This window comes from Gallus gallus, chromosome 3 (genome assembly GCF_016699485.2).
Source record: "Gallus gallus isolate bGalGal1 chromosome 3, bGalGal1.mat.broiler.GRCg7b, whole genome shotgun sequence".
Lineage (NCBI taxonomy): Eukaryota > Metazoa > Chordata > Aves > Galliformes > Phasianidae > Gallus > Gallus gallus.
In genome coordinates this window covers 37,869,776-37,896,609 of record NC_052534.1, presented here as the reverse complement: position 1 = coordinate 37,896,609, position 26,834 = coordinate 37,869,776, and the positions used below count along the sequence as shown (strand labels likewise).

Below are 26,834 nucleotides of genomic sequence, written 5' to 3'. Positions count from 1 at the left end.
CTTCATCGGTTCAGGAGGTGGCTGTGCCAAGCACCTGACCCACTTACAGGTATGCGTGCAGAGACAGCGAGCCCATTGTGAGAGCACTCGGCCTTAGCACATTTCTCTGGCCGCCCGCCAGCCTCCACACATTGGGCAAGTGACTCTGCCTGGCCACTGCAGTTACATCAGTCACCACCACCTCTCTGGATGTCACGGCACGGGAAGCGGCTGCCAGCAGAGAGAGGCAGCCATGGGGTTTTGAAACTGGCTTTCCAAAAACATTACAACACCCTTGCCAATTTCCAGTGGGTTTGCTCAGTTCCTCCCTGAAGACCACACAGATGTTGAATGGGTGCTTCGCAGTGCCAATAAAAGGTGGTCTTCGTGCCTGGCTTTCAGACTCATTCCGCTGACTTTCACCAGGCTACGTCGAGGGCCTGAACTGAATTTGTAAACTGCTATTTTAAGGGAAAAAATAGAAATACTGTGGGGTTTTTTGTTTGTTTGTTTTAAGTTTTCTGCAGTGGGCGAGTCCCCGTGCTGTTCCTTCCCAGCGCAACCAGGAGGCAGGGCTGGAAGGAGCAAATTGCTATGAAGCCCCTGTGGGCCCCCTCCCCTGCCCCACTCTGGCCCTGGCTTCCAGGCTTGCTTGCCCGTGGCACAGCAGCTCCCTGCAGGCGGCTGATGGAAGCCATCAGGCCGCAGGGGCACAGACTGGGGCCAGCAGCACTGGGGACACATGCGGCCTCAGAGAAGGTTGGCTGGAACGATTCCGCTGGCAGAGCTCACAGCCAGTTCCACCCTCAGCTGTTGCCCAAGTGTAAATTTAGAGCAGTTCCCCTCCGCAGCAGTGACCTGGGATTTGTCCTTTGGGGGGGGGAGCAGAGCAGAAGCTGGACAGAGAGATGGTCTTCAGGACAACCATTCAGGGCTCAGATGTGAGCACAATCACCTTATAAGAGAGCAAAACTGGAAAAGGAAATTATTGCTTCTGGCATGCAATCACTTCCATATTGATTCAGTGCTTAAAAATGCACCCAAGTGAGGATGCCCATTCTTCAAACCTTCCAGCAAATTCACTTTCACTCTTGGCACGCTCTCCTCAGCTAGTTTGCCCTGATGGCAACAGCTCCTACCTGCACCAGCTTCCCAGAGCTTCGCTGCTGGACCCCACTGGCCTCCATACTGCCTCCTCTCGCTCCCTCTGCCTATCTCCTATTTAAAGTGCTTCTAGAGGAGGAGCTGAAACTTCTCCCCTTCCAGACCAACTGCTCTGCAATGTAACCCACCATGGGCCCAACTAGCAAAAGCAGGGAGAACCTCTTGCTGAGGTCAGGGGGCCGTGCCTTGTGCCGCTCTCTGCCCCTGGCCCCAGGACAGAGCCCCTGCAGGTCTGCAAGAGGGGGGCTGTTCTCAAGCCAGAGGCTCCACAAGGATTATTTGGCTGCAACGTATCATATGACTTTGTTCTTAGAGTTACATTTTAACTGAGAAAGTTTAACAAGTATGACTTATGGGCTTCTAAAATTGGCAGCAGAAAAATGAGCTGAGGAAGTCATGGAAAAAAACCACAAGCGAGGCCATTCCATGTTATGCACAATTTCTGGGCTCTTTTTCCAATCTTCTGTTTTTTTGGATGGTGGAAAATATTTTCCAGCTACACAGGCCTGGCCTCACTGAGTACGTATTTATGCCAAGTTTATAAAAAGCAGCTGCAGACAGGGTTGAATGAAAGGATTACACTGCTGTCTGTCTTCCAGAAGGTGCTTCAGTTCACACCCTGTCCCACAGAGTGAGGCTCGTTTCTCAAATCTCCATGAATGTATGTAAAGAGGGGCAGAATTTGAGCCTCATAATACAAACAAATATGGCTGCACACGTGAATGGGCACAGGCGTATGCACACCTCTCTAGCAGTGCTTCCCTGACACTGCTGATTTAGCTTTCAGTGTGAGTTTATCCCCATTTCTCTGACCTCTCCGCTCTCTGCAGCCCCGTCCATCTTGCAGGAACATAGCTACGGGGAGAGGGCTTCAGGGTCAGGACCCCAGTTTCAGCACACAGCTGCTGTCTGCCTCACATATACCTACTCTCAAGCTGCTCCCTCTGAAATTCAGGCTTCACCAACCTCACGTACACCGAGGCTGCCTGTTTTTGAGTCTGAAGGGATGGCTGTAATCACACAGCCTGACCTCCTCCACAGCACACTGCCAGAGAATTTCAATCTGGAGCCGGCACAGCAGAGGCATAACCTTAATTTTCAGCTGTATCTTGTTGCAGCCTTGGTGTGATACAGCAGTCACAAGAGAAGAGTCACAAATAATTCTTCACTCTCCCCAGCAGAATATCTGCAGGGGGTGCGAGGAGGACGCAAACTGAAAGTAAATGGATATAAAAAGGTAAGGTAGGTGGTAAACTGCAGGTCGTACATTACAGAACCGTACCCTGCTGGCTCTGCAGTCAAGTATCTGAGAATAACAGTACTGAGAACGACAGTGTTACATCAGGAATATCGGTCAAGACAATATTTCCTGGCAATTGTTTGAGAAATGCTTTTCTCACAGCTAATTGCTCCCAAGAGGCTGTGTTTTCTCTGTTTTTAGAAGGGGAGCGATTAAGAAAGAAAGTTTTTAAACCCCTGCACCCTGCTGTGGGACAAAGAACTGGGGTTGGGGGTGTGGGGTAAGGGAAGGAAGAAAGAAAAGAAAAAGGCACAATGGCTGTAATGTTCTATGGAACGATTTTGTTCTGTTCTCTTGCCGGAGTGGTGGGTGCAATCACCAGTTTGGCAGAGATAAATACAGAAAAAAGCAAGAATTGTGCAGGAAGGAAAAGGGGAGTCCCAACTCCAGAGTACCACATTGCCATCTAGCGGCACTGGCTCTGGCAAGCCAGAATACACGGGACCCTGCGTGCTCCCGCCTCACCTCCCTGTGCCTGTCCGCAGGCACTCACAAGGAAACGAGGCCAAGCTTCCTCTCAGCCTTTTACAACCAAACCTGGCCACTGCAAAACTGCTTGGTCTGGCGAAAAGGGGAAGATATCCCCCAAAAGAAGTTTAAGCCAAACTTGGCTTTGCCGTGAAGGCCTGGTGTTTACACTGAGGCCTGCAGATTCCCGCCTCCCACAGCCCCCTCACATGGGAGGGACCTTCAGCCCTACCGTGTTCCAAGGTGTCCCATTCCCAGCCCTGCTGTACCAACTACCTCAGCATATGCGTGCCCTGATGGCAGCCCTTAAAATTGAACTCCGTTAAGTGCTTTGGTGATGACACGTTTCCTATGCTGATAAGAACCTTTCAACGCAGAAAAAAGAAAAGCCAAAATACAAAGTCCCCCCAAGAGCAGAAGGAAGGCACTAGGCCTTCAGAAGGCAACCCGCCTTCAGAAGGCACCTAGCAGAGGGCAGAGGACAGCAGACTGATTGTTCTGTATGACCTTCATGTTCTGAGTTAAAAAGAGTTTGGTGCATGTGAATTCTGATGTTCACTGAAAGATGCTGAACTTGAAAGTTCTGGCCAAAGCAGACTCCTGTTTAGTCAGAAAATGGCAGACCTAGTGCCTGAACTCTACTGGAAGAGACCACCATTTTGGGGAGCACCAGAAGCCTCACATCAGGCATCCAAGACTGCCTGCAAAACTCTGCCTCATGGCAAAGGCCTTTCTGCTCCTGTACGTCCCTTTGGAAACATATGCTCGTTCTCACACCTTACGGGCAGTGAGAAGTGTTTAGCAGCAGACTGCATTTAGGTCTGGTGCAAAGAGCAGTATGTCTGACTAATCATTAGCTGTGGCCCCTGAATCCTGTGAGGCCTCCCAAGAGCACAGCTGTTCTGTTTATGCCCTGAATAGCCAGGTCAGCAAGGGTGATACTCTGATAGCAGCAAAAATAACTTGCTTTTCCAAGAAAGAAAAAATCAGTTAATTTCCCCAAAATGAAGATAACCTATGCCGCTCCAGTAAATCAACCTTACAGCAGCCTTTCTGCAAAAGCCCAGAGATCCTATTTGAATACTTTGACGACCACAAATACAACGATGACCTATGAATACTTTGTAGAGTATTTACAAGGTCCTTGCTGAATTGATCGACAACAAAGGTTGTGTTGTCAGCCTGAGACCAAGCACAGAACACCTGGAATATTACCAGGAGGCGGGGAGGCAAAATTTGAACAGTAAATTGAAAAAAGGAAAGGTCATGAAGAATCCTGAGCCTGAGCAACCGCTGGCAGTGGCAGACCGCAATCCATTTCCTTAAAACTTTTATTTAAAACCAGGGAGACACGATTGCTTTTATTGAAAATGTGCTGCCCAAGGTAGGAGACATCGACCTGTGAAAAGATCTATAGTGCAATGACAGATATTAACAGGCCTGCTGAAAACTTCTGCGGGCAACCCAGCAGAGAGAACACTGCCACTGACTGACCTTGGCAGAGCCTCGTAGCACTGATAACAACCAAAATGAAGGGAGCAATTACACAGAAGCCAGATGTTTCCCCTGCTTCATATTTTTTGACAAAAAACAAGGGAAGAATACTTTCTAATATCGGTATATTCCATCCCAAGGTCTCTGGGTGCTTTAGAAAACTAATTTCAATTATCAGTATGTACCATCCATGGTTGCCCAGAGAATCCAAGGCACTGAAGTGCTCAGCCCAAGCTCTTGCTAAGAAGCAGACAGCCTGTTGATTCATGAAGGTGGTGGGCCATACCTGTCCAACCCTCCAGCCTTCTGTATATACAGCTGCCACACAGCCAGCTCCTGTTGGACACATGTTTTTCTCCTCTCCAGGTATCATCCCAAAAGCAGAAAAAGGAGAGTACAGCCACTCTGGTCAATAGATAACATCTGCTCCAATCAGGAGGGCTTTGAGCAATGGAGGCAAGCTGTAGAAAGCTGTGCTATTTGTAATGCAAAATGACCAACACTAGGATACAAATTTCTTGCAGTAAAGTACTTCCACAGTTTTCAACAATTTTATCAGCTCCTCACGTATTCACAGTTTGCAATTCAACACACAGGATGGATGCTGACTCACTGCATTGCTTTCGAAGCTCTTTGCTTATGCCCACTTAACACCAATGTTCCAGCATTTCCATTTGCATGATGGGGTCACCAAAAGTAAGACACTACGGCACAGAACCTAAATTTTTGAAAGTAACTTTTAACAGAACAGTCAGAGTTCCTTTTGAAGTCGCTATCACACAGCAAGACAAATTTTGAAAGACTGCTTCTTATATCTGCAATGCAGAAGCTACCTATGAAATGCGGGACTACTGGCACTGCCAGCAGAATAATTAACCCAGTGTTGACAGTTCATGGTGTTTGATTTCAGTATGGAGGATGAAGGGTGTTATGCCTCAAATATTTTCAGCCATAAAGAGACGTTTAATGTTTGGGTTTGGTTTTTCTATGGTAGGTTCCATGATTTACAACCAGGTCAGCAGTTGGCTGAGGTCTGATTTTTCCTGATGTCAGCAGTAACTAGTATTGATTACTCAACCAGTCTGAAAATAACATGATGTAGAAAAGAAGCACATTTTAGAGCTGTAAACACAAATCAGATCAACAAAACATCCACTCAATAAATAACAAACCAGACTTTCCTAAACCTTACCTTCTCCCTTCCTGTTTCACCGTCCCCATGTCCTGATCTTGGTAGCTTAGGTTTCCATAAGGAAGGGACCGTGCAGAGTAAGTTCCAGGATCAGGACCACAGACTGTGAGCTTGCAGAGGCACAGACTCCCTCTTGACAGATTCTTCACAGTGTCACACACATCTCTGCTGACACAGAAGTAATAATATTTTCATGCTAAGAACTCTGCCAGCGCTAAAGGCCGGTAGATGACATCCCAACAGAGAAGTAGAAAAGGGCCCATAGCTTTGTCAGACAACTTCTAACATAAGCCAAGAGGCCTGATGATAAAGCTCAGAACTTTAGATGGAGAGATAACAGGAAATGGAAAACAAATAGCAACCCCTCATGTTTATGCAAATTCAGCTGAGTGCCATCATAGCAAACGCCCAAACTGGACGAACTCAATAAACATGGAGGCTACAACCTGGGAATAGTTGGGGTTTCTCTTCATTGTATATACAAAAGCTTCCATCTCCTTCACTCTAAGAGTTGGTATTCTTCACTTCCAGGACCAAGCAATCACATAACACCAGGTCAACGTGCGGTGAAGGTAAATTTCCAACAAAAGCAAACACCGTTCCCATCAATAATGAGATACTGGTATGAACTGATTACGCATGTGCTATCAATTAAAAACACCAGCGGAGACTTTCTCAAAGAACATGCTTGCTCAGGAATCCCTTTTCTCCATTTCTCCATTTAATTAGTCATTGCATTATAATTAACAAATTCATGCAATAATCATTGTCATTTTAATCATCACAGCGGAAGATACATTACTTCTAATTAAACATTTTAAATACAACAAAAGATGCTAATCAGGTTGTTCCAGAGCTCCAGGAAATGCTCTTTTACATACATGCCAAAGCAGGCAAGGATTTGTTTGTTACAGCACATTTCTATGTCTTTCAGGCTACCTGAGAGGGTAACACATCCAGATTGACCTAAGGAGTGAAAAGCCTGGTTTGCAGAGATGGTTTCTTCTGTGAAACAGCTCACTTCCTCCAGGTACTTGCTATGCTTTAAGCAGACTCTGAAATATTTCATAATAACCAGTGAAATGTCTAGAAAAAGGCTCACTGACGGATAATACAGAGGCTGAAAACTTCCATTTACATGTATAGTACCAACATATACCTGCCCCTGCAAACACAACCATGAAGCACAGAAACAGCACTTCAGAAGTGCAGGAGTGGTTATGATTTGGTCTTAAGCCAGAGTGCCATTCTGCTACAAATAGCTGCCTCCTAGGCATCAGTGAGCCTACCAGCTCCTCCATGTCAGCTACAGGATTGCAACAAAACTGTGCCCTAATGCCAACATTTTGCTTTTTTGGGGGGGGGAGAGGTGGGAGGGAACGTGGGAGTTGGTTAACCCCAACTCCAGGCTAAAGCTGTACAGTTCTCTTCCACCCGTACTGCAGTTGACAGCTCTCATTTCACTCAGGCTAACAAAGCTTATGGAGAGAAATCACACCTGAGCAGGGGGGAATCCTTCTCTGACATGTCAGGGAATGACATGCAGTTGAATTTTCTGGCATGGTTTAAGCTGCACAATGCAGGTGGCTTCCCTATGTACCTGGTTTGGGCTGAGGGATGGAGGGGAAGGGAAATGACTGTAATTATATAACCACAACAAACATCTGAGGATTTGAAGAGCCAGAATTGGGTGTCAGTAGAAACAGATGCCACTGCTGCCCCCACTGGCCCTGTATCATAGACTGTGTCAAATCTGTTTGGACAAAATGCTGCATTGCAACACCCTTCCAGACGTGAAGATGCTGAAAATAGGAATTTTGCAGGATGAGCTTGCACAAAACAGATGTGCAAAACTGCCCTCTACTGTTTAGATTAAGACCTGCTCAAATAAATGACAGTATGATCAAATCAGTTTTTCACAGTCATAAGGGCCCAAGTCGTGAAGAGGCAGAACTATCTGGCAGCAGCTGCTTCCCGTCTCCATGCAGAGTAGAAATTTGATACTTGAAAGCCACATAAGCTGTACTGCAGCAACGCTGTTTTAGGAGCAGCAGCACCCCATTCAGTGACCACAGCAGAATAGGTGAGCACCAATGACACCCTCATCCCAAAGACAAGGAGACAAGAATATCCTCAGAATGCAAGGGAAATGATGGTAACTGTGAGCGAGAGCTCCAAGACACGTATTTATCAAACCATTAAATCAAGGCCTGACCTTTACAGACCAGGAACTGGAACTACACCTCTAAAGACAAAAGCTTAGAGCGTATAAGCCTTTAGGAATTCATGATTGCTAGGTTACAGCAGTGATCAGGAAACACAGAGAGTAGCCACCTTATCTAATGACAGACAGTATATAATCTGTTAGGGTAGCACCTGTAAGCCCCTATTTCAGGGAAGCGAGAACCCTGACTTTCTTTTTAAGCACAAATGGAAAGTACTGGGCTTGGAAAGAACCTGCACATTACCTAGCTCTAATAAGCTAGGCAGCCTAGTACAGAAATATCACAGAAGAGCCAGCTGTTTTCTGTGACTTCATTCACACATTCATACACAGGACGTGACAGGAGAACAGCACTGAATGCCCACATCTTTGAGAAGCTCCATTCTGGTACAACTGCAAAGAGCAAGTACCATTACCTGCACCAGAAGCTCAGTGTCTGCAGTGCCTGAAAGCTACTCGTCCTTACGTACTAAGCACGTTTCAGCTCTTTGCAAGACAGACTTGTGGTCAAATATGACTGCTACGCAGACAGGTTATTTTTTCAGTCCTTCCCCAGAGGAGAACATATTCTGTACCGGTCAGTGTAAGCATGTAAACTGCAAACCAAACCAAGACTCGGGTTCAACAGAAACCTTAAAGAAATTATATTCTTCACATGAACCTTTTTCATACCCACATTGTTTAAAAAACTCAGAAGCTTGGGCGTACCATTCAACATGCCTTTGAAGCACACTAAAAGCACTTCGTGACCACTTCAAAGACTCCCTTGAGGTTTCACTCACGTTCATTTTAACACAACGGTCACGTAAGGGCCGGTGTTGAGCCTAAGGGACTTTCAACACACCATCAACAGATGTACAAATGAAATTTTAGAAAGATTGTTCTGGGTGCATGAATAGCTTGAGCTTTACTTTGATGGTTTACTAACCTCCTGCACAGCAGGACTAGGGCTGGGACTTCTCCGTTTTTGAAATTAAGGGCAACAAGAATATTCTGTCATACCTCAGGGTGAGGAAATTAGTGCCAGATGATTCAGTGTGTGCCTGGTCACTCTGGTTTTGGATTTCATCCTGCTATCTAAAGAGCTTAATGGAGAGACATCAAAGAAAGGTAGCTCTGCACAATCATGAAAGTAGCTGTTGGTTGTAGGTTGTTAGGTTGGGGTTTTGCTATAAAAACTGCCAGAGAAGCTTGTAACTGGTGACAGGAGCCTTCCTAACATAAAACTAACAGACCTCCTTTATGAGAAATTCTCAGCGGTCACATACATTGAAACCAAGTGCCTCATTCCTGGAGCACTACGGAGCAGAGGATGGCTCAGAGAAATAGTAGCCTTACCTGCAGTGAAGCACGATTACAGACATTATTTACCAGCAGCTGTGAGCTCACCAGCAGCAAATCCACAACTGAATAGTTCACTTCCACCGCTTTTTTAAATTGCACAGGTAAAAAGGAATACAGTACGGTGTACAGCTAAGGCAACAGTATTACTGCTATTGATGCAGTAAGATGCATCGCTATCACTGCACTTTCAATGACCTGCACCTTTGCTCATGTCTGAAACAAGTTTTAAATTAGAGCCTCTTACATCTGTGGGCTGTGCATGCTAGCTGCAACAGTGGGAGCCTGCCATTGTTGGAGCGACATCAAATTCCCATCCTAGACACTATCTTTCTTTTTAATCAGCTTTCATTACGTTTTATCTTCAGTTTTTAGAAAAAAAAATTCAATCTTATTCAAAGGATTCCACATTCCCACCCTATTAGCCAAGGCACTCACATCAGGTATCAGAGCTTGCATCAGCATACCAGCCAGGTACTTTGGGATTATAAAATTTGAGAATATATCAGTACTTCTTAAGGCTTCATTTAAATCACACTGTCTACAAATTTCATTTATATCTAGTTTTGCAGGATCAAGAAAACTAAAAAGGTTTCAAGTAGTACGGGTACCTATAGCAACTATTAAAGCAATGAACCTTTGTAGACACGATCAGACTATCGCCAAGTCTTCCATCAAAGGAACTGACAGATTTGCTCAATTACTTGGTTCAGAAAAGCACTGCTGTAAGCTAAACTGTGAATTCAAAGTGGCAACATTATACCAAAGAGCACAAAAAACTATTCAGTCTTGAAGGAAGGGTGTCTTACGTTATTTGAGTTTTGAGGAAGCTTGAGCTACTTTAAGAAGCTAAAAGATGAACCAAAAAGATCTTGCAGTGAAATTGCCACCACTACCACCAAGGACAGCAGGTAAATACAGGAACAGTTCTGTCAGCATAATCTGTGAATTTTTCCAAACCTTTAGAATTAAAATGTAAAAGGCAAAGTCCTCCAAAAATTCCAGCTGCACCCCATAAGCGCAGAACCTTCTACTACTTCACAGTATTTTTATTAAATATCTTATGTGCAGAATAACTTTATATCTCTAAGACAAATTAAAAGAGGAAAATAGTCATCGTCGCCTGAAGACAATAGCTAAGTTTTACTTCTATCTTATGGCACCTGAACAACAAAAAGACCAAATTACAGTCAGCTGTTAAAGAAATTCTGTTCCTACCATTACCTTCCAGCCATCAACTGGAAGCCATTAATTGTTCCAGCCATTAACTTCAACATTCTCCTCATTACAAAAAGATTCAACAGCAGCTCAAACTTTGGGAAACTGTATTTTCAAGGAATTAGTGGGGAAATTTCTCCTCCATAGCAAAAACAACTGCCCAAGCTGGCGGACTCAGCAAGAGCCATTCATGCTCCCAAGTTTTGGTATGCGACAAGTAGGTGACCATGAACCTCCACTTAGCCTCTCAAAGACTCTGCGAGGCAATTTCTGAAACGTTGGGACCTGTTTTGGAAGAATCTGCCTTTACAGAAACAGATAGCAGGCTGGAGTGAGAAAGATACATGGGAACGTTAGCCAGAGCACTTTCAGAGCCTCTCTCTTCTACTCAGACTATGCCACCTAGTATCCTTCTATTAATGGAACAGCACCATTAGACCAAACCATTCTCTCTTCTTTTCATGAAACTGAAACAAGTCATAATGCCAAAAATATTAAGCCACATTTTTAATTTTTTTTTTTTGCCACCTTAGCACAAAAACAGAAAATGGCAGAAACCAGTCTGCTCCAATTTGAAATTTAGAACATGCCACCAAGGGCAAATGAGTAGTAGAAGAATTCTGAAAACATATTTAAGTCTGTGCATTTTCCTTGTTTTCTCTGCATACTGACATTTTACATCTTTCTAATTCCAGCAGCTTTAGCTAGTTTAGCCTGGGGATGTCATCATCTTACCTTTGTACATTTGAATCAGCACCAAAAAATTCAAGTCAAATGCCAAGGACTGCTAAATATTTTCTATCATCTTGAAAATCAGAGACTGAAATGTTGATTATCTTACAAAAGGGTTGAACACTTCCAAAAAAAATATCTTTGTGCTCTTAAAATATGCCCACGGTTCTATTACAAACAGCTTTACTTCACACAACTGCTTTAGCAGAAGTTCCCTGTTAGCAGATTTGGTTTTGACATGCATCACTATAGGTGTTACTGTTCCTGACAAATGGATCTCTCATTCTTCCAGCAGCTAAGTCAACTATTACCATTTTGATGTGCATTTCTTTTTAATGTGACCAGTTACTGTTTAAATGATCACATGCCTATTTTCTCAGAGAATTACATGAGGTTTTGAATTAACTGAAAGCACTGGAAGACCAGCCATAACCTTTTTGGTTCTTTTTAATGTAGTTATTTTTAGATCATTTGCTCTGCTCTGACACCCAAACGTTCTGAAATTTAAAGTAGTACTATAGGGACACACAAGTGTGGATAAATCTTTATTGCCATAACCTTTTTCTTTAATTTTTTTTTTTCAAAAAATGAGCATTGGGTTTTCAATAGGTTGTAGTTTTATGTCTTCATATGTACAACATTACAACTGCATATTTTAATAATAATGAAGTTAGTGATACTTTGATAACTCAACACAGTGTATTTATAAAATGAATTTTTATCAAAATACACTTTTCACTGGGATAATAAATAAAATCCTGTGAAACCCACCTACACAAAGTTAATTTTAACTCTGGTAGAACCCGATGTGGTACACAGTCCATTAACTACTATGTTTGCCCCTTTATCCCCCTACTGATGCTCATCTTCTGGGGTAAGAAAACACTTTTTCCCCCTGTTGTGGTGTGACCTCATTCAACATCATCTTCAGCCAAGCACTGTGCACTTACAATTCTCTGCAAGAAGGAGAAAAACTCATTCACAATTACATAAAATTGACAGTAGGCAACTGATTATCAAGCAGTGTAATTTTACGCTGAAAATTAAGCTGTGTGATTACTGAGAAACCTGATTCACGTTACAAATTGTAATCTATTTGACGTAAGGTTTTAAAGTCACCTCTGTAGGAATAATACACTGTGCAGTACCTACCAAAGCTGAAGTCAGATAAATAACATCCTATCAACCTCAAGTGATGTGGCTCTGGGCAGCCTGGTCTAGTGGTTGGCCACCCTGCACATAGCAGGGGGGTTGAAACTAGATGATCACTGTGGTACTGCTCAATGCAGGCCATTCTATGATCCATTCTATGACCTCTATGGTTTTTGGTTTCTCTCACGAAACGTTTTTGCTCCACTGCTTTCTTTATGTCTCATTTAGCTGGTGCTTTTCAGTGTTTTTACTAACAATTAGAATCTTAAACTGAAAAGTAACCACACCTGAGCTGTAATGACAGCTGACTGATAAACACAGAGTATCTGCTTCAAGTGAGGCAACATCCTGAGGGAGTTCCCTTGCACTTCCAAGAAGTATTTATATTAGGACAGATTTTCTTGCTAGCAGATTCTCAATGTTACCTGCACAGTAATCAGTCAACAAAGAAGTGCATTTTATATACATAGCTACCAGCACTTTTATCACCAGGAAAACTTTCCAAAACTGTCAAGTGTTTTGCTGTTAATTAACATTCCACATAGACAGCTAGCAAAACCAACAGATGAATTCTGATTAACTTTTATAGCACACACAGAAACTTACATGTCATTTAAAAAGCTGAGATTCAAGACCCAGTGCAAGGAAGTTACCTTCTTTTTCAGACCCAACTTCCATCTGGGAAACAGTGGATCTGTTTATGCGCTAAGATGCCCACAGTTCTTCTCTGCTTTGAAGAGTTTAGCACACTCTATGCATAAGAGAATTTTTGTATTCCTATTTTAACCTGTTTGCTATCAGTGCCATGCAATATTTTCCATACATTTTCATATTTCATGTTCCAAGTGAAAGACCTTTTTGTCTAACTGGACATTTAAGAAAACCATGCCATAAAAACCAATACCCGAAGCTAATGTAGCACATGACAGAAGAAGCTCAATTATCTTCCAACCTCAGCAACATGGAGCGTTTCACATACCTGGCTTATTGTAGGGAGCTTAGTTAGAAGCATTTGAAACACTGGTGGTGGAAGAGTCTGCTGTAGAACTTGTAGTAGCTGCTGCGGCTGTCCACACACAGCAATGGCATTGGTCAAGTGATCAACACCTTTCTCATATTCACCTGTATAACAAATAATAACGTTTTGAAAACAAACCCCTTCCATGGCATGAAGTATTGACATAAAACACCCATCAACAGTGGATTAAACAACTTAGAATCAAACCACGTTTCTTTTCTCCTCTCTTGCTGAATCTTCTGAACACAGAAGGTTAGAAAAGAGCAACCAAACCTAAGAAAGGATCATTTGACTCCCAAATGACAGAAATCTAGTAGAAGGTAAAAAAAAAAAAGTTATTTGTACAACTCACCCTTCAAAAGGAATTACGCTATTACCTTGAGCTAGTAGTTCCTCCCCAAGCTGGATCTCCTCAAGAAAAAACTTCTGAACAGCTTCAGCATCTTTCAGATCAGGCAGCTGTAACACACACAGCAAAACTGAAGCTGGCCCTTAAACGTCAGTCAATAATTCAGCAGAAAACGTTCTCAGCCAAAACCAAACAAATACAACCATATTTTTACATGGAAACTCAAGAAAGAATTGTAAGTATCACAACTAAGTTAAGCATATGCAGAGCAGTACTGAAAGTCAGACTCAAGTCTCCAATCATTGCATTATACATCCATAGAGGAACAGAGTCTGAGATACCTCTACTTGGTTTATTAAGTATACAGTTTTGTAGCAAATATGATTCCCAAAGGGTGTTATATTCATCACAGCCCTCAGAATGCATTAAGATAAATTTCTCTTTTCTTAAAGGAACCATTGGCAACAAGAAAACGGATTAGCAAATTAAATTTGTACAACAAAAATCTCCCAAGTTTAGCTACAAGTGTATCTCATCAACGTTTCTTACATCTGGAAGGTACTCGTGGACCTACTACGAATAGGAAAACATCTTCAAGTCACACAGGAAACGTTATAATTTCTAGTACAAGGCTTCCATCTGACTCAAAAAAGGAATTACATATTTTCATATGGTTATTTGTGAAAGCTTTTAAAAAAAAAAACAAATCTAAAGCCTGCATATCTGCAGAAGGGTTTGCAATGTAGGGATCAAAACAGAGAAATTGCTCTCTAAACAAATCTCACAAGCAAACCTGGTGCAAATAAAACATTTTTCAAAACAGCACTGCATTACTGAACACAGTATTACCTTGGAAAGCCCTGCTCTCTCTTTGGCAAGCTTCTGTTTCTTCCTTCCTATAAGAATAAGGACACATGCTTTTTAATTTGCAGTTCAAAAAGACTTCAAATGATAGTTCTAAAAAGTGAAGGAGTCAAAGTTAATTTCAAAACAAGAAAACGTTAATATATTCTAAATACTGAGGACTGCACACAAGAATGCAACCCGCTCTCTGCAACAGAGTACCATTCAGAGGTCTAATGAGGGCTGGCGCATTGATTCAGAATGGCAATTCCTCTCCTGCTGGCAATCCTCAACACCAACTGTGCAGCGCCTGTGCTCACAAATACCTCATGCACTACATAAGCACTGAGAAGTAAAGGGAATTAAGCTAAAACAGGACTTTTCTACATGAATTTCCAGCAATCATAAGCCACAGAAGAACTGTCTACGAGGCAAGGCTACCCAATGTTGAGCCACATTCATTCTGAAACACACTGCTGCACCACCAGAACTGGCAGCTGCTTTGCTTTAGCAGAGGTTTGGGAACCAGTTACGTAGGAGCAGGATCTCATTGTCCCACAGCAAAAGCATTACCAGAGCACACATTCCTGAAACTAAGTAAGTGAGGAGAGCAAATGGTGACAGATGGAACAAACGTTAATGGGCTTAATCATTCAACCTGAAGACATAAGGTTGGTCTGCAACAGAAAAGTGCAGCATTCCAGCGCAACTAGTGTAATTAAAATTGATAAATAGCTTGTTTTTAATGCAATCAGGCAGGTAGAACAATATTTGATGGTAGTGGTTATTCATACAAGAATAATGATCCCAATGTAAGTACAGTAATACTGGTGATTTCCTAAGAACCATTCTGTTGTTCAGTTCATTGACTGAAACAGTTACATCAGCGTAACGATGTAGTTTGGTATGGCCCATGGTTAATTAAGTGTGCTCTTGGTCCTCAGAATCAGCTCCGTGAACACCTACCTACCTTGGACAGCTGCCACACAGCCCTCCTCTGGCTTTTTGACACAATTTTACATGCTGGAAGTACTTCTGAACAATATGACTAAAAATTTTAATGGCTGTGAGTTAAGAATTTGAGATCATCCACAAGATGAAGATGTCCAGGCAATCATTTCCTAGCAGTGACAATGTAACATGAAATCTATGGACGAGATTGAGGGTTCTTTTCATGAAGGGAATGCACGCTCTAACCACATGGACCATCCTTTCATCTTCCTTGGTACCTTCATAACCCCTCACGCCTGAGTTTCTACAACACATTGACCTGTATATGAAATTTCACACCATTACACGCAGAAAAATGCCGTGCCATATAGAACCCTTGCTATTATAACAATCTCATTCTTTTCTATTTTAAATACAAATTCACCTTCTGAAAGTTGGTGACCCCAGTCTGCCCACTCCCAATTTTCTGAAGTATCCATTTGCACAGAACTTTAAACTGCATCAGCACGCATGACAGTTGTTCTAATACAACACACCAGCTCTCACACTGCACAGAACTCACAGGTTTTCAGGCCCAGCTCTTGTGTATGGAAAAAGCTTCCAATGCAAAGCAGTGGGTAACTCGATGCTCAGGCAGTTGAGGCAGAACTCCATGCACCACACCAGCAGCACAGGAGCCAGTCCCACATAAACAGAGACCATTCACCTCTTTTGCTCTCATCCGCTGTGCAGGAACTGACCAGCTCCCAGTGTTAAAGCTTTACTGTCCTTCGGTCCCAAGACTAAGCACCAAAACGAGGAACAAAAAACTAACGTAAGAACGCTGTGCCTACTAACTAAACAAGATTAAGACATCTGGAAAACCAAAGTCCAGGAGTTCTTGCAGACTCTCACGGAACTGGTTTATCTCCTGAAATCTGAACCTGGCCACTTCCCTTTTACTCACTACGTGCCTTCGCAACACAGACTTTGGTCCTGATGCTGCTTAAACAAAGGGATGTCAAATACAACCAGGATGGCAAAAGCGTTATCAGTTCTTTGTTTGTCAGCTGGTATTTGACCAAATGCAGCAGGCAATCAATCCTCTGATACATGGGAGCCCTGTCCCTCCCAAGCTCTGCTGACAATGCATTAGAGAGGCCGAGAAAATAATCTTATCCTAAGAACACTACTTGAGATGATCTGCTCTAAACTGCACTGAGAAACAGCACATCTTCATCCAAGGAACTGCAACTGGCTGCTGCACTTGATCCTATTTTTGTACTCTACAGATCAAGCTTTGCCATCCAGCAGTAAAAACGCTGTCATGACCACCAGGTCACTGACTGCACTTGGGAAACACCTACACTAAAGGAAAAACCACAGCATGAAAAAACAACAGCCAACCCTGAGTATTCTCTAAAGCCTTACAACTGAAAGCTGCCCGGTGTATTGTGTCTGAGGATCTCTATCTTTCAGTTCTGTCTTCCCAATAACAGTCACTCCATATCAAACCATGACGGATTTTTTCCACTTCTAAAGCAAATATCAATTTCTAACCCCAGCAAGGTTAAGCAGCATTCTTAGAACAAGTCTAAGATTTGTTCAGAATTTTACTTGATGAGAACTCAGACAGTGAAAACAACAGGATGCAAAATCCCTTTTGCAGCTTCTGTACAAATTTTATGAAATGCATAGAATCATATCATAGAAACACAGGCTGCCTTAGGTTGGAAGGGCCCTTAAAGATAATCCAGCCTCAACCCCCTGCTGTGAGCTGGGCTGTCACCCACCAGCTCAGCTGCCCAGGGCCCCATTCAACCTGGCCTTCAGTGCCTCCAGATATGGGGCACCCACAGCTCCTCTGGGCAGCTGTGCCAGGGCATCACCATCCTCTGAATAAAGAATTTCTTCCTAACACCTAACCTGAATCTTCTCTCTTTTAGTTTAAAGTCATTCCCTATTCCCTCTCATCCTATCATTATGACACCATGAAAACAGCCAGTCGCCCTCTGTTTATAGCCTCCCTTCAAGTACTGGAAGGCTGCAGCGAGGCCTTCCGGGAGCCTTCTCTTCCCCAGACTGAACAAGCTCAGCTCCCTCGGCCTTTCTTCAGAAGAGATGTGCTCCAGCCCTCTGATCATCTTCATGCCTCTCCTCTGGAGCTGTTCCAATGGCTCAGCAGCCAATTATTCTGCCAAAATCCAGTTTTTTTCATGCAAGACAAACAAACACCAGTCTACTACGCTGAAATTTGCCAACCATGCACTGTGGGACAAGAACTACCTGAGGACACACAACTGCTTCTGCGATCCCAGATCACAGGCAATGGCTCTTTCATCAGCGAAGGTGCTGATCACGTCAGTTACTTGCTAGGAAAATTTACTTTGAGAGTGATTTCTGACCTTCAGCCACGTGACTGGAGGAGCACACCTATTCTCGGGATAGAATCAACCCAGCACACAGTTCTCAGCCTGCTTCTCGCTATTCAAATACCTCATGGTAAAGCTGAATTTAAGACTTCCTGGACTGCTCAAACATTTATTTAAATGTTGAAGACGTGAAATAACGAGGAGCCACAGGACAGGAGCCCCACGTTTTGGATGAATCACCGGTTCGCTCTGGCATTCGTTCTTATGCCTGGAGGCCAGCAGGGCAGCCAGCAGGAGGGTTTGGAATGCCGCGGGTAACGCGTCCGAAGGCCGCCGTTCGCTCACGCCTCAGCGGCTTCGTTATCAGACTGCAGCCTTTATCTGATCGCCCTCCAAACGCCGGGAAACGAGCGCCGCCACGTAAAGCGCGGCAGCGATAGGCCCCGCCTGAGCGTGCGGGATTAACAGATTAACGCACGGCGGAGAGGAACGATCCCCAGGCCGCGCTCCCGGCGCGCAGAGCCCACGTTACCCGCTCACGGCACGCAGCGCAGGGGCCGAGGCGCGCGGTGCCGCCGAAGCCGAGCCGGGAGGGCCGGGGGCGCTGCGGGGCCGCCACGTGCCGCCGCCCCGCGCGGGAACCGAGCCGGGAGGGGGAGGGGCGCCCGCGCGCGAGAGCCGCGCCGAGGGGGCGGCCCGGACACTCACGCTCCCGCAGCCGGTTCTTGAAATTCGGGTCGCTCCTCCTCTTGCGGTCGAAGTAGATGCAGTAGCCGATGAATAGGGCCCCGCAGAGGCCCGCGGCGATGGCACTGGTCTTACCCACCATCATGGTGCCCGGCGCCGCGGGGAAGGCCCCGCCGCCCCCGCCCTCCGCAAGGCCGGCGCCGAGCTCCGCAGGCACCTTGGGGCGAGCGGGCGGCGAAAAAGGACCCCGCCTCGCTTCCGCTACGTCATCAGCCTGCGCCGGAGGGCGGCTTCCCCAGTGCCTGTCGGGCTGCGGGGCCCACGGCGCATGCGCGAACGGCGGCGCGCTCTGCACGTCCCTTCTAGGGCCCTTCTGCGCATACCGCAAGGGAGGGGGCGGCGCGCTGGGAGAAGCGGCCGAGGTACGGTAAGGAGAGAGACGGCTCAGCACGGAACGCCCTTGTATTCATCAGTTTTATTAAAAAGAGCCAATTTTTTTATTATTATTATTATTTTTTTACATAAACGGGTTAGCTGTTCAAAAGGCTATTTGTTTTTCCCACCTTTCTTTTTAGTAATACTTTTCAGTCTTTTGGGCTTAGCGCTCTTTTTGGCTGGATTTGCTTTTTCGCCAACAAATGAATCGTGAGAGCCTCTCCTGTTTCTCAGCGTGCTCTGAGCTCTGTCCATAGGGCCACGAGGCCGACTCGTGGTACTCCTCTGTGGGGCTTTGCCCTTCTCCACGCAGCGTTTCACGCGGAGCTTCCGTCCCATCAGGTCAGAGTTGTTGAGCTTCAGAGCGAGGTGTACAGCATCCGTATTCTGCCAGAACAGACATGCACTTGAGAAGCAGAGCACCCCGGTTGATGACTTCCAAATAAAAGGCTGCCTTTCTTTAATTCTGGTGGGCAGGATTTTACAACAGAGAGCGCCCGACCGCCTTTATTTCCATACTGTCGCCTCTGTGCTCAGAAGCGCTCGCACACCTAGAGGGCTTATGCACTGGGGCACACGTTGTTGAAAGGGAACTCTCAAACAGCTTACACCAGTCATAGAAGACTGAGACAGAAAGGAGAAACGCGGACAAAGAAGATCTTGGGCTGCAGGAAATAAACTGAGGAAGAGGAGGCTGGGAGAAGAGCATGAAAAAGCAATGTTTAGGGAGCTGCAGAAAAGAATTCGCTTACATTTGGAAACGTAACCGAAGGGAGAAGGTTGCTGTTACACCAAGTGAATCCATTTCTTCCTCCCCTACATCTCTCCATCTCTCCCTTACAGTTAATTTCTTTCATTCCAGCATTTTGCAACTTTTCTTTGTCCTCAGCCTAAAATAACTGCTTTGCAGTGCTCCCAGGGGCGTGGAGGAAGCTACTTTTAGCACACAGAACAGCGCTACCATTTAACATCGCTCGCGTAATAAGTCAGGTAAGGCCATACCACCAATTCCCCATTCGGATTTTGAGAGGTGTCCTGAAGTCTGCCATCCGTACGTACCTCAAACAGAACGTAGCCAAAGCCTTTGCCCATGCCGCTCTGCCTGTCGCGCACAATTCGCACCGCCACGACATCTCCGCAGTCAGCAAAGTGCTCCCGCACGGCGCTGTCGCTGATGTCTGCAGGCCAAGCACAGCGACACACGTCTCTTCAGAGAGGCACCCGTAGAAGCCCAGCCTAAATCCAAACACTTGACGTTGACTAGTTCAGGTACACAAACATATTTAAATGTATGACAGTGTTTAAGTACACAGATATCAGTGCTACAGAGAAATTCCAGCGAGTTAACAGCGCAGACAGCGTGGAAATTCTAAGCCATCACTGTGCAGGATTTGAAAGCGGTTTGCAAATGCTGGTAGTTGTGGACTTTATGTAAGGACTGTTTCCTGTGACACTCACTGATCCCCTACCTTTGAAAACTACAATACAAATCACAAATGAGAATGAAGAACAAAGTAGGTTTTTTCAAATAATTTCGGTTACGGGTTGAACACAGCAGAAATGAAGATGCAAGCAATATTCTTGCAACTCCTTCTTATGCTATAATTCTATTTCTGAGAATTAATACTGATGATACCAAACCTCAGCTGGCAGTTCCTGCAACCTGATGCTCAGTGACTGGACTTAATTTTAGCTGAATGGGGGAAACGGGGTTTAATAGGACTGTTCTAATAATTGTAGAATCATAGAATGGCCTGGGTTGAAAAGGACGACAATGATCATCGAGTTTCAACCCCCCCGCTATGTGCAGGGTCGCCAACCACCAGACCAGGCTGCCCAGAGCCACATCCAGCCTGGCCTTGAATGCCTCCAGGGATGGGGCATCCACAGCCTCCTTGGGCAGGAGGTTGGCCACACGTGTAAGGCTTTCTCAGACTCATGCCTATGCAACCAGAAGGACAAGTGGGATGTAAGAGTACTAAAACATAGGTTATACTCTTTTCTGTACAGGTACACTTTATTCTATAGTAAGTCTCTTTACATGGATATGTCTGCACTAGGGAGGGTCTGAATTTAACAGTAAGGATTTAAATTAATGGGCATTTGATGCGCTGAGAAAAGTTGAAGGTGCTGACGTCATTTCCAGAGTACTGTCAATGTCCAAACTGCTCTTTTCTTTCAGGATGCATGGAAGAACAGACAGTACCAAAACAAGCTCTGCACAGCAGAGAAATGTTACCATACTCAGATCTGTCACCTCTCCAGCTTTACAGACAGGTCAAGTTTTAACAGCACTGGTTCTTTATCAAGTTCTTGGCACAGGACGTGCCTTTGTCCTGCATATTTATGCACCACACCCCAAAGCAAGTTATCCCAAGCATCCTCACTCCATTAATAACCTCATCACATTGACCACACCTGACGGTGATCCCTTCATTTACTCAGAAGCAGCTGAATACTCATTAAGCACTGACCTGAACTACACAGCAAGCACCTCCACTCAGCTAACAACTCACAGCAGACAGCTGCCTGGACAGAATCACTCATCCTGTGGCTCACAGATGAGCATCAAAATTAGAAGCTGTCCCTGTGTATCACTTGGAAGTGGTTTACAAATACAAGCATGCATTTGGCAGTTTATTAAGCTGTGACACATGCAGCTTAGTCATATTTATTTAAGAAACATGAAGTAACAATAAGAAATAAAAGTGCTTGCAGTTCTCGAAATACAACAGAAGAAAACAATTCGTGTGCAGCACCTGCTGAAAACTCACCCCTTTCGGTGTCTCTGTCAAAAAATAAAAGTGCTATTCTAAAAGATTCCAACAAACGATAGTTAGCTACCTAAACTTGGTACCCTGACCAGTAAATAAAAGAATCCTAACGTCAGTGTATTCCACAAGCACTAAACAAGGCATGACGTTCCGTTTTACTTACCATACGCGAGATTTCCCAGGAATACAGATCGCTTGTTGTCATGCTAAGGAAAACAAGGAAGAGATCGAAAGCCACTGAGTCAGTTGTTACAGCGAAACGCAGAACACGAGTTTCTGTGTCACACACCACTTACCAAACTGTTTTTTGATGCGCTGTCGACTCTGATGTGAAATCCACTAGCAACTTCTGTTCCATTTCTTTTGTAGTCCAAAGAAAAAGAAAAGATCTTAGAATGGAACGATGAAGCATTGCTTCATTTACAATGTCACTGCATAGCATTTTTGCAAAAGGCAAATTTACTTTTAAGTCTGAAATACCAGCTTTATTTTAATACAAGCAAAAAGGAAGCAGATTACATTCATCTTTAAACACTCTGCATATCTGCCTTCTCAACAGGCACGAGAAACACAGCCGAGACTTACTTTTTTAGAGCCTTAACAGCATCACGTTCTTCTTTAAATACAACATAAGCATTAATGTACTTCACGTTAGGATGGATCTTACGCCTGGAACAGGAAAAAGACACTTTTTAAACAATTCTGATACGATGCTGTGCAGAAGCACTTCTTGGGAAACAAGTTGACGTCTCCCCTGTTTTGCATGCAGTAGCAACTTCAATTCTTGTTAAGTAAAGAGAGTCCCACTGTACATCTCACACACCCTGTGTATGCACCCCAATTAAGCTTCCTCAGCTCATAAATACACCCAAAGGAATTAAGGACAATTACTGTCTGCTTCCTTCCTAAAATACAATAAATGCAATCTGACATAATTATTTACTGCTACATAAGGCTTACAATTCCTTATCACTTGTCAAAAGAGTTGCATATGCGCAAAGGGTATTACAAAAATCAAAGAAACAGAAGACAAAAAAAGGAAACAGCAAAACAACAAACAGCAAACACTTAACAAAACATTCTGTCTTCGAAAAATAAAGCATGTTTATGTCAGAAGCAGAACCTACTTTATGGCTGCTAACTTTCTGGATAGAGTATCTTCTGCTGGAACCTTTAAGATAAAAAAAGCTTTCATTAAGTAACCACAGTGACAACATATCACAACTATTTGTCCTTGAAGAGAAAGTCAAACACCACTTCCACTCAGAGTAATGTAGCCAGTACACTGAAGCTGGTTATGTATGCAAATGGATATCTGTGATGATCAAGAAATATCTCAAAATTATACACTTATATGCTTTGGCCTAGTCTGTTGTGTTTCTTGAGTTCCAAGACAATTACCTTCAGCTGTTCTGTACAGTACACAGAGTTACAATGAATATGCTTTTGCTGCTGTAATTCAAAAATAGCTAAAGAATACCTTAATTAAATCAGCAATAATAAAGGCCATCTCAGAGAAAAACTACATCTCTGACGGTACAAACTGCTGTTATAGGAAGAATATGTGATGAAAGGAAAGGTGCCTCTGCAGTAATATCTCCAGTGATTCTTCTAATGGTAAAATATATCCACCTAAACCTGCTCCTGAATTCAAATGAAGATACAAGCCTTAGGAACGGTGTCCCGTAAGGTCAGAAAAGCAGACACCATATAGCATCAGAGGAAATAACGTACCACGGAACGGAATCGAATGGATTCTATTTGTCCATATTCTTTAAAAAGAGACTTCAGCATCTGAACAGAAAACATAACAGATGGTCAATGTATTTCTGCATCCTGATTATAAGAGTTATTGTTGAGCACCTACTACTAAGATGGTTTTTATACTATTTTCACTTCACTCATGCAAGGTATGTTAACAGGCTACTAAAAACATGCCAGCAACTTGCAAGTAATACTGTGTTTCCTGTGGCCACTTCTTATTCTATGGACTGCCAAAACTGAATTCATATCCCTAACTACTGAGGATGGTACAAATTTAAAATATGTAGTGTAAAAATCTGAAGCATTATTTGTATTCAAAATGAGCAGCAGGCTCCAGCTTTGTACTTATAGCTCTCATTTATTACATAGATTTTAGTTGAAGGGAGAAGTTCTTCACAGAGAGAGCGGTGAGGTGCTGGAACGGGCTGCCCAGAGAGGCTGTGGATGCCCCGTCCCTGGAGCTGTTCGAGGCCAGGTTGGATGGGGCCCTGGGCAGCCTGGTCGGGTATTACATGTGGAGGTTGGTGGCCCTGCCTGTGGCAGAGGGATTGGACCTTCACAATCCCTGAGGTCCCTTCCAACCCGGGCCATTCTGTGATTCATTCTATGATTCTATGAAGAAATCAACACATTCTACTGAAGCAACACAACTGATCCACTGCTGTAAAAAGCCCAACTCCACTACAACAAAAAAAGACTGTGTCTGAAGGTTTCTGTTAACGAGCATTACTTCCCACTTTCACAATAAGAGATTTTAGTCGTAAGCATGTGTGAGATGCCAAGTGGAAACGTTCCCTTAAAGTAAGGGCTGTCATAATCTTTTTCGTTCCTTTGGCTGACGGACTCCACTCACGTACCTGAGCAGTACAGTCGACAGGTAGATTTCCAACAAACACCGTTCTTTTGTTCTTAATCATTTCTTCAGCCTCATTCTTTTTCTTCTCTTGTTTCACAGCTCTGCCTGCACCTGAATTACCACCACTCTTGGTGACGGCGTGAGAAGCCCGTTTTTTTTGCTTCGCTTTGCTCTGAAGCAGTTTTTGCTCTTCGTCTTCATCTGCCTGTTCTAATGCACTCTCCCTTTTCAGAAAAAGACAAACAAATGGGAACCGACGGGAAAGAATAGGGCATTTGAGTAAAAGAATTAAAGCCTCTAAGAGAGGTATTTTAACTTATATTTTAAGTTGTTATGCTCAACATAAAATCACAAATGTTATTTTTTCCTACTGTGCATAAAATAAACGTATCTGACCGTTAAGTAATACAGAAAACGATTTGCTGTCCCAGGCCATGGAATTTACTACTAATTAGGTACAGTTAAGAATTCATTGCTCTGTCTAAAATTGAAGGGGGGAAAAAATCATCTTTGCGTGCCAGAAGTGAGAAAAGGTTTCCTCCCAGCATCTGCCACATCCACAACTATCTTCTGAGATCCACCGAGACACTAACAGATCTCTGCCTGTACAAACTCGCCGTAATAGCAAGAAGGCTACAGACACCAAACAACAAGCAAATTATTTCCTCTCTTGGACGGGAAAAATGCAACAACAATATCAGAAAGTGGACACGGTATGAGCCTCAAAAGCTACAATGAATCAAATGTTGTTATTCAGGAACCGAATGGAGAATAGCTTCCTGCTGGAGCTGACAGCGGCTCATCCCGCACGCTTACAACAACAAGCAGTACAACAGAGCAATTTGGTTCCCAGCATGAGCCAGCAGGCTAAGGACAACCAGCTCTGGCCTGCAGCTTGCTCCTGCTGAAGGTGCCTCAGAGCGCAGCTCTGAAGGCATCACTCCGTGCCAGCGAGCACGTCACAGCTCAGCCTGCAGCCCTGCCAGCCCTCTGATGGGGGCTTCAGTTCCACAGGCCTAGGGCCTGCCTCCAGCAGGAACGTGAAGTACTGAATACCTTCTGGCACAAACTATTTCACACTTCCAAAGCTGCTTAAAAATAGTACTTTAAAACACAAGGTTGTGAGGAATAGTAGCCTAATATTTCATTGTTTTGTCTCCTGATTAAGACAGAGTTTTTTCTTTAATCTCTCTTTAAGAAGGCACCGCCCACACACCTGCTTGCCAGCTTCTCCTCTGCTTTTGAAAGCTCCTTCTTTCTGGTTTTCTTCACTTTCTTAGGAGGTTCTTCTCTGACAGCTGAGCTCTGTCCCTCTGACACCTCCGCTTCTGTACGCTTTCTTTTCTTTTCCTTTTTTTTTAACAAACACCAAAGAAATTAACTTGAAAAGTTCAGAAATCCCCTACAACCGTTTTACGAATTGCAGTTTGTTTAGAACGCCGTTTATTTATCAGCTGTATCGTGGGCTGCGGGGCTGGCCCAGCTGCGTGCCTCCCGCGAGGCCGAGGGGCACCGCGTCCCCCTCAGGGCGGCGCTCCGCCGTGCAGCTACGGGGCCACGCAGATCCCTTCGGGCCAGACCTGCCGCCACGCCAGGCCACGCACTGGGAGGGGGGCAAGTCGGGAATACCCAAACCCCACTGCAAAACCTCCGACCGATATTTAAAAACCCCGCCCTCACACCGAGTCGCACGCGGAACGGGAGACGGCTCCGTTATCCCGGTACGCAGAGCTTACCCTGGGCACGGCCACCAACACGGGCGGCGGGGCGGCGGCACGGAACAGACCCGCCAGAGGCCGCGCCGCCGCCGCCCCGCCCGAGAAGAGGCTGCCGACCACCTGCCCCACCACGTAGTCCCCGCACAGGGCCCTGCACAGGAGAGCGGCGTCAGCGGTCGCCCCGCAACGGCCGCTCCACGGGGCAACACCGCCGCGCGGCGGTAGAAGCGGAGGGAAGGGAAATGGGACGGGGCAGAGCGCGCGGTAACGCACCCGGCGGGCGGCTCGGCGGCTCTTCGGGGCGCCGCCATGACGGGACGCGCGCCGAACGGAAAGAAGGTGCGTCACTTCCGGCAGCCGCACGCTGTGGGCAGAGGGGCGGGGCCGTGCTGGACACTTACCTGGGCGAGGAGATTACGTAGCGTGCGGGACTGAACGGTTTCTGGAGTTGGGCTGCTAAGGGAAGACACTACTGTAGTGTGTAACAGGCTGAGGCACCTTGTAGAAGGAGCAGTTATTGCTGCCCAGGGCAGTAGGCTCGGCCCCGAGTGCTGGAGCTCAGGGAGTGTTTGGACATCACTCTCAGAGAGAGGGTTTGGATTTGAGGTGGTGCTGTGTGGAGCCGGGAGTGGACTCTTGGACTCAGTGATCCATGCGGGTCCCTCCCACATCTGGATACTCTATGATTTTATCTACCCTTCTGATGTGACCTTTTAGGCACTTCAGGCCCATTTCTGAGCTGCCAGTGTTAGCAGTTCTACTGGCACTCACATCTAACTGAAGTAGAACAAGTAATCCAGCTACAGAATAAGGTAAAGCATTAG

The 26,834-nt window shown here is 44.8% G+C and overlaps 2 protein-coding genes and 1 non-coding gene across 6 annotated transcripts in view; all 3 read right to left on the bottom strand.

Moving 5' to 3' along the window:
- Positions 1-18,723, bottom strand: part of TOMM20 (translocase of outer mitochondrial membrane 20) — a 35,221-nt gene extending 16,498 nt beyond the window's left edge. For 3 of the 4 annotated variants that reach the window (XR_006938919.1, XR_006938920.1, XR_006938921.1), the window contains exons 1-5: positions 18,485-18,723; positions 14,481-14,527; positions 13,660-13,741; positions 13,244-13,386; positions 5,598-5,762 (exon numbers count right to left, since the gene is read on the bottom strand). Coding sequence is in view for 1 of the 4 variants with exons in the window: in XM_423972.8 (XP_423972.3) it covers positions 12,024-12,068; positions 13,244-13,386; positions 13,660-13,741; positions 14,481-14,527; positions 18,485-18,608 (441 nt within the window). In the remaining 3 variants the exon portion in view is untranslated. Of the gene's footprint in view, positions 1-5,597; positions 5,763-11,644; positions 12,069-13,243; positions 13,387-13,659; positions 13,742-14,480; positions 14,528-18,484 lie in introns of those variants that run through there. The other variant, XM_423972.8, reaches the window with a different exon arrangement.
- LOC112532239 lies at positions 17,952-18,087 on the bottom strand. Its single transcript, XR_003074696.2, has one exon. It is a non-coding gene; the product is annotated as a small nucleolar RNA SNORA14 (small nucleolar RNA).
- A 200-nt stretch (positions 18,724-18,923) lies between the features above and the next one.
- Positions 18,924-26,346, bottom strand: RBM34 (RNA binding motif protein 34). The gene is made up of 11 exons (XM_423974.8): positions 26,284-26,346; positions 26,029-26,161; positions 25,509-25,642; positions 24,294-24,516; positions 23,407-23,466; positions 22,800-22,843; positions 22,258-22,341; positions 21,969-22,032; positions 21,836-21,878; positions 19,958-20,076; positions 18,924-19,285 (listed from the first exon to the last, which is right to left on the bottom strand). The coding sequence occupies exons 1-11, from the start codon at positions 26,319-26,321 to the stop codon at positions 19,010-19,012; spliced, it is 1,218 nt and encodes a 405-aa protein (XP_423974.6). The 5' UTR covers positions 26,322-26,346; the 3' UTR covers positions 18,924-19,009.
- Between the last annotated feature and the right edge of the window lie 488 nt (positions 26,347-26,834).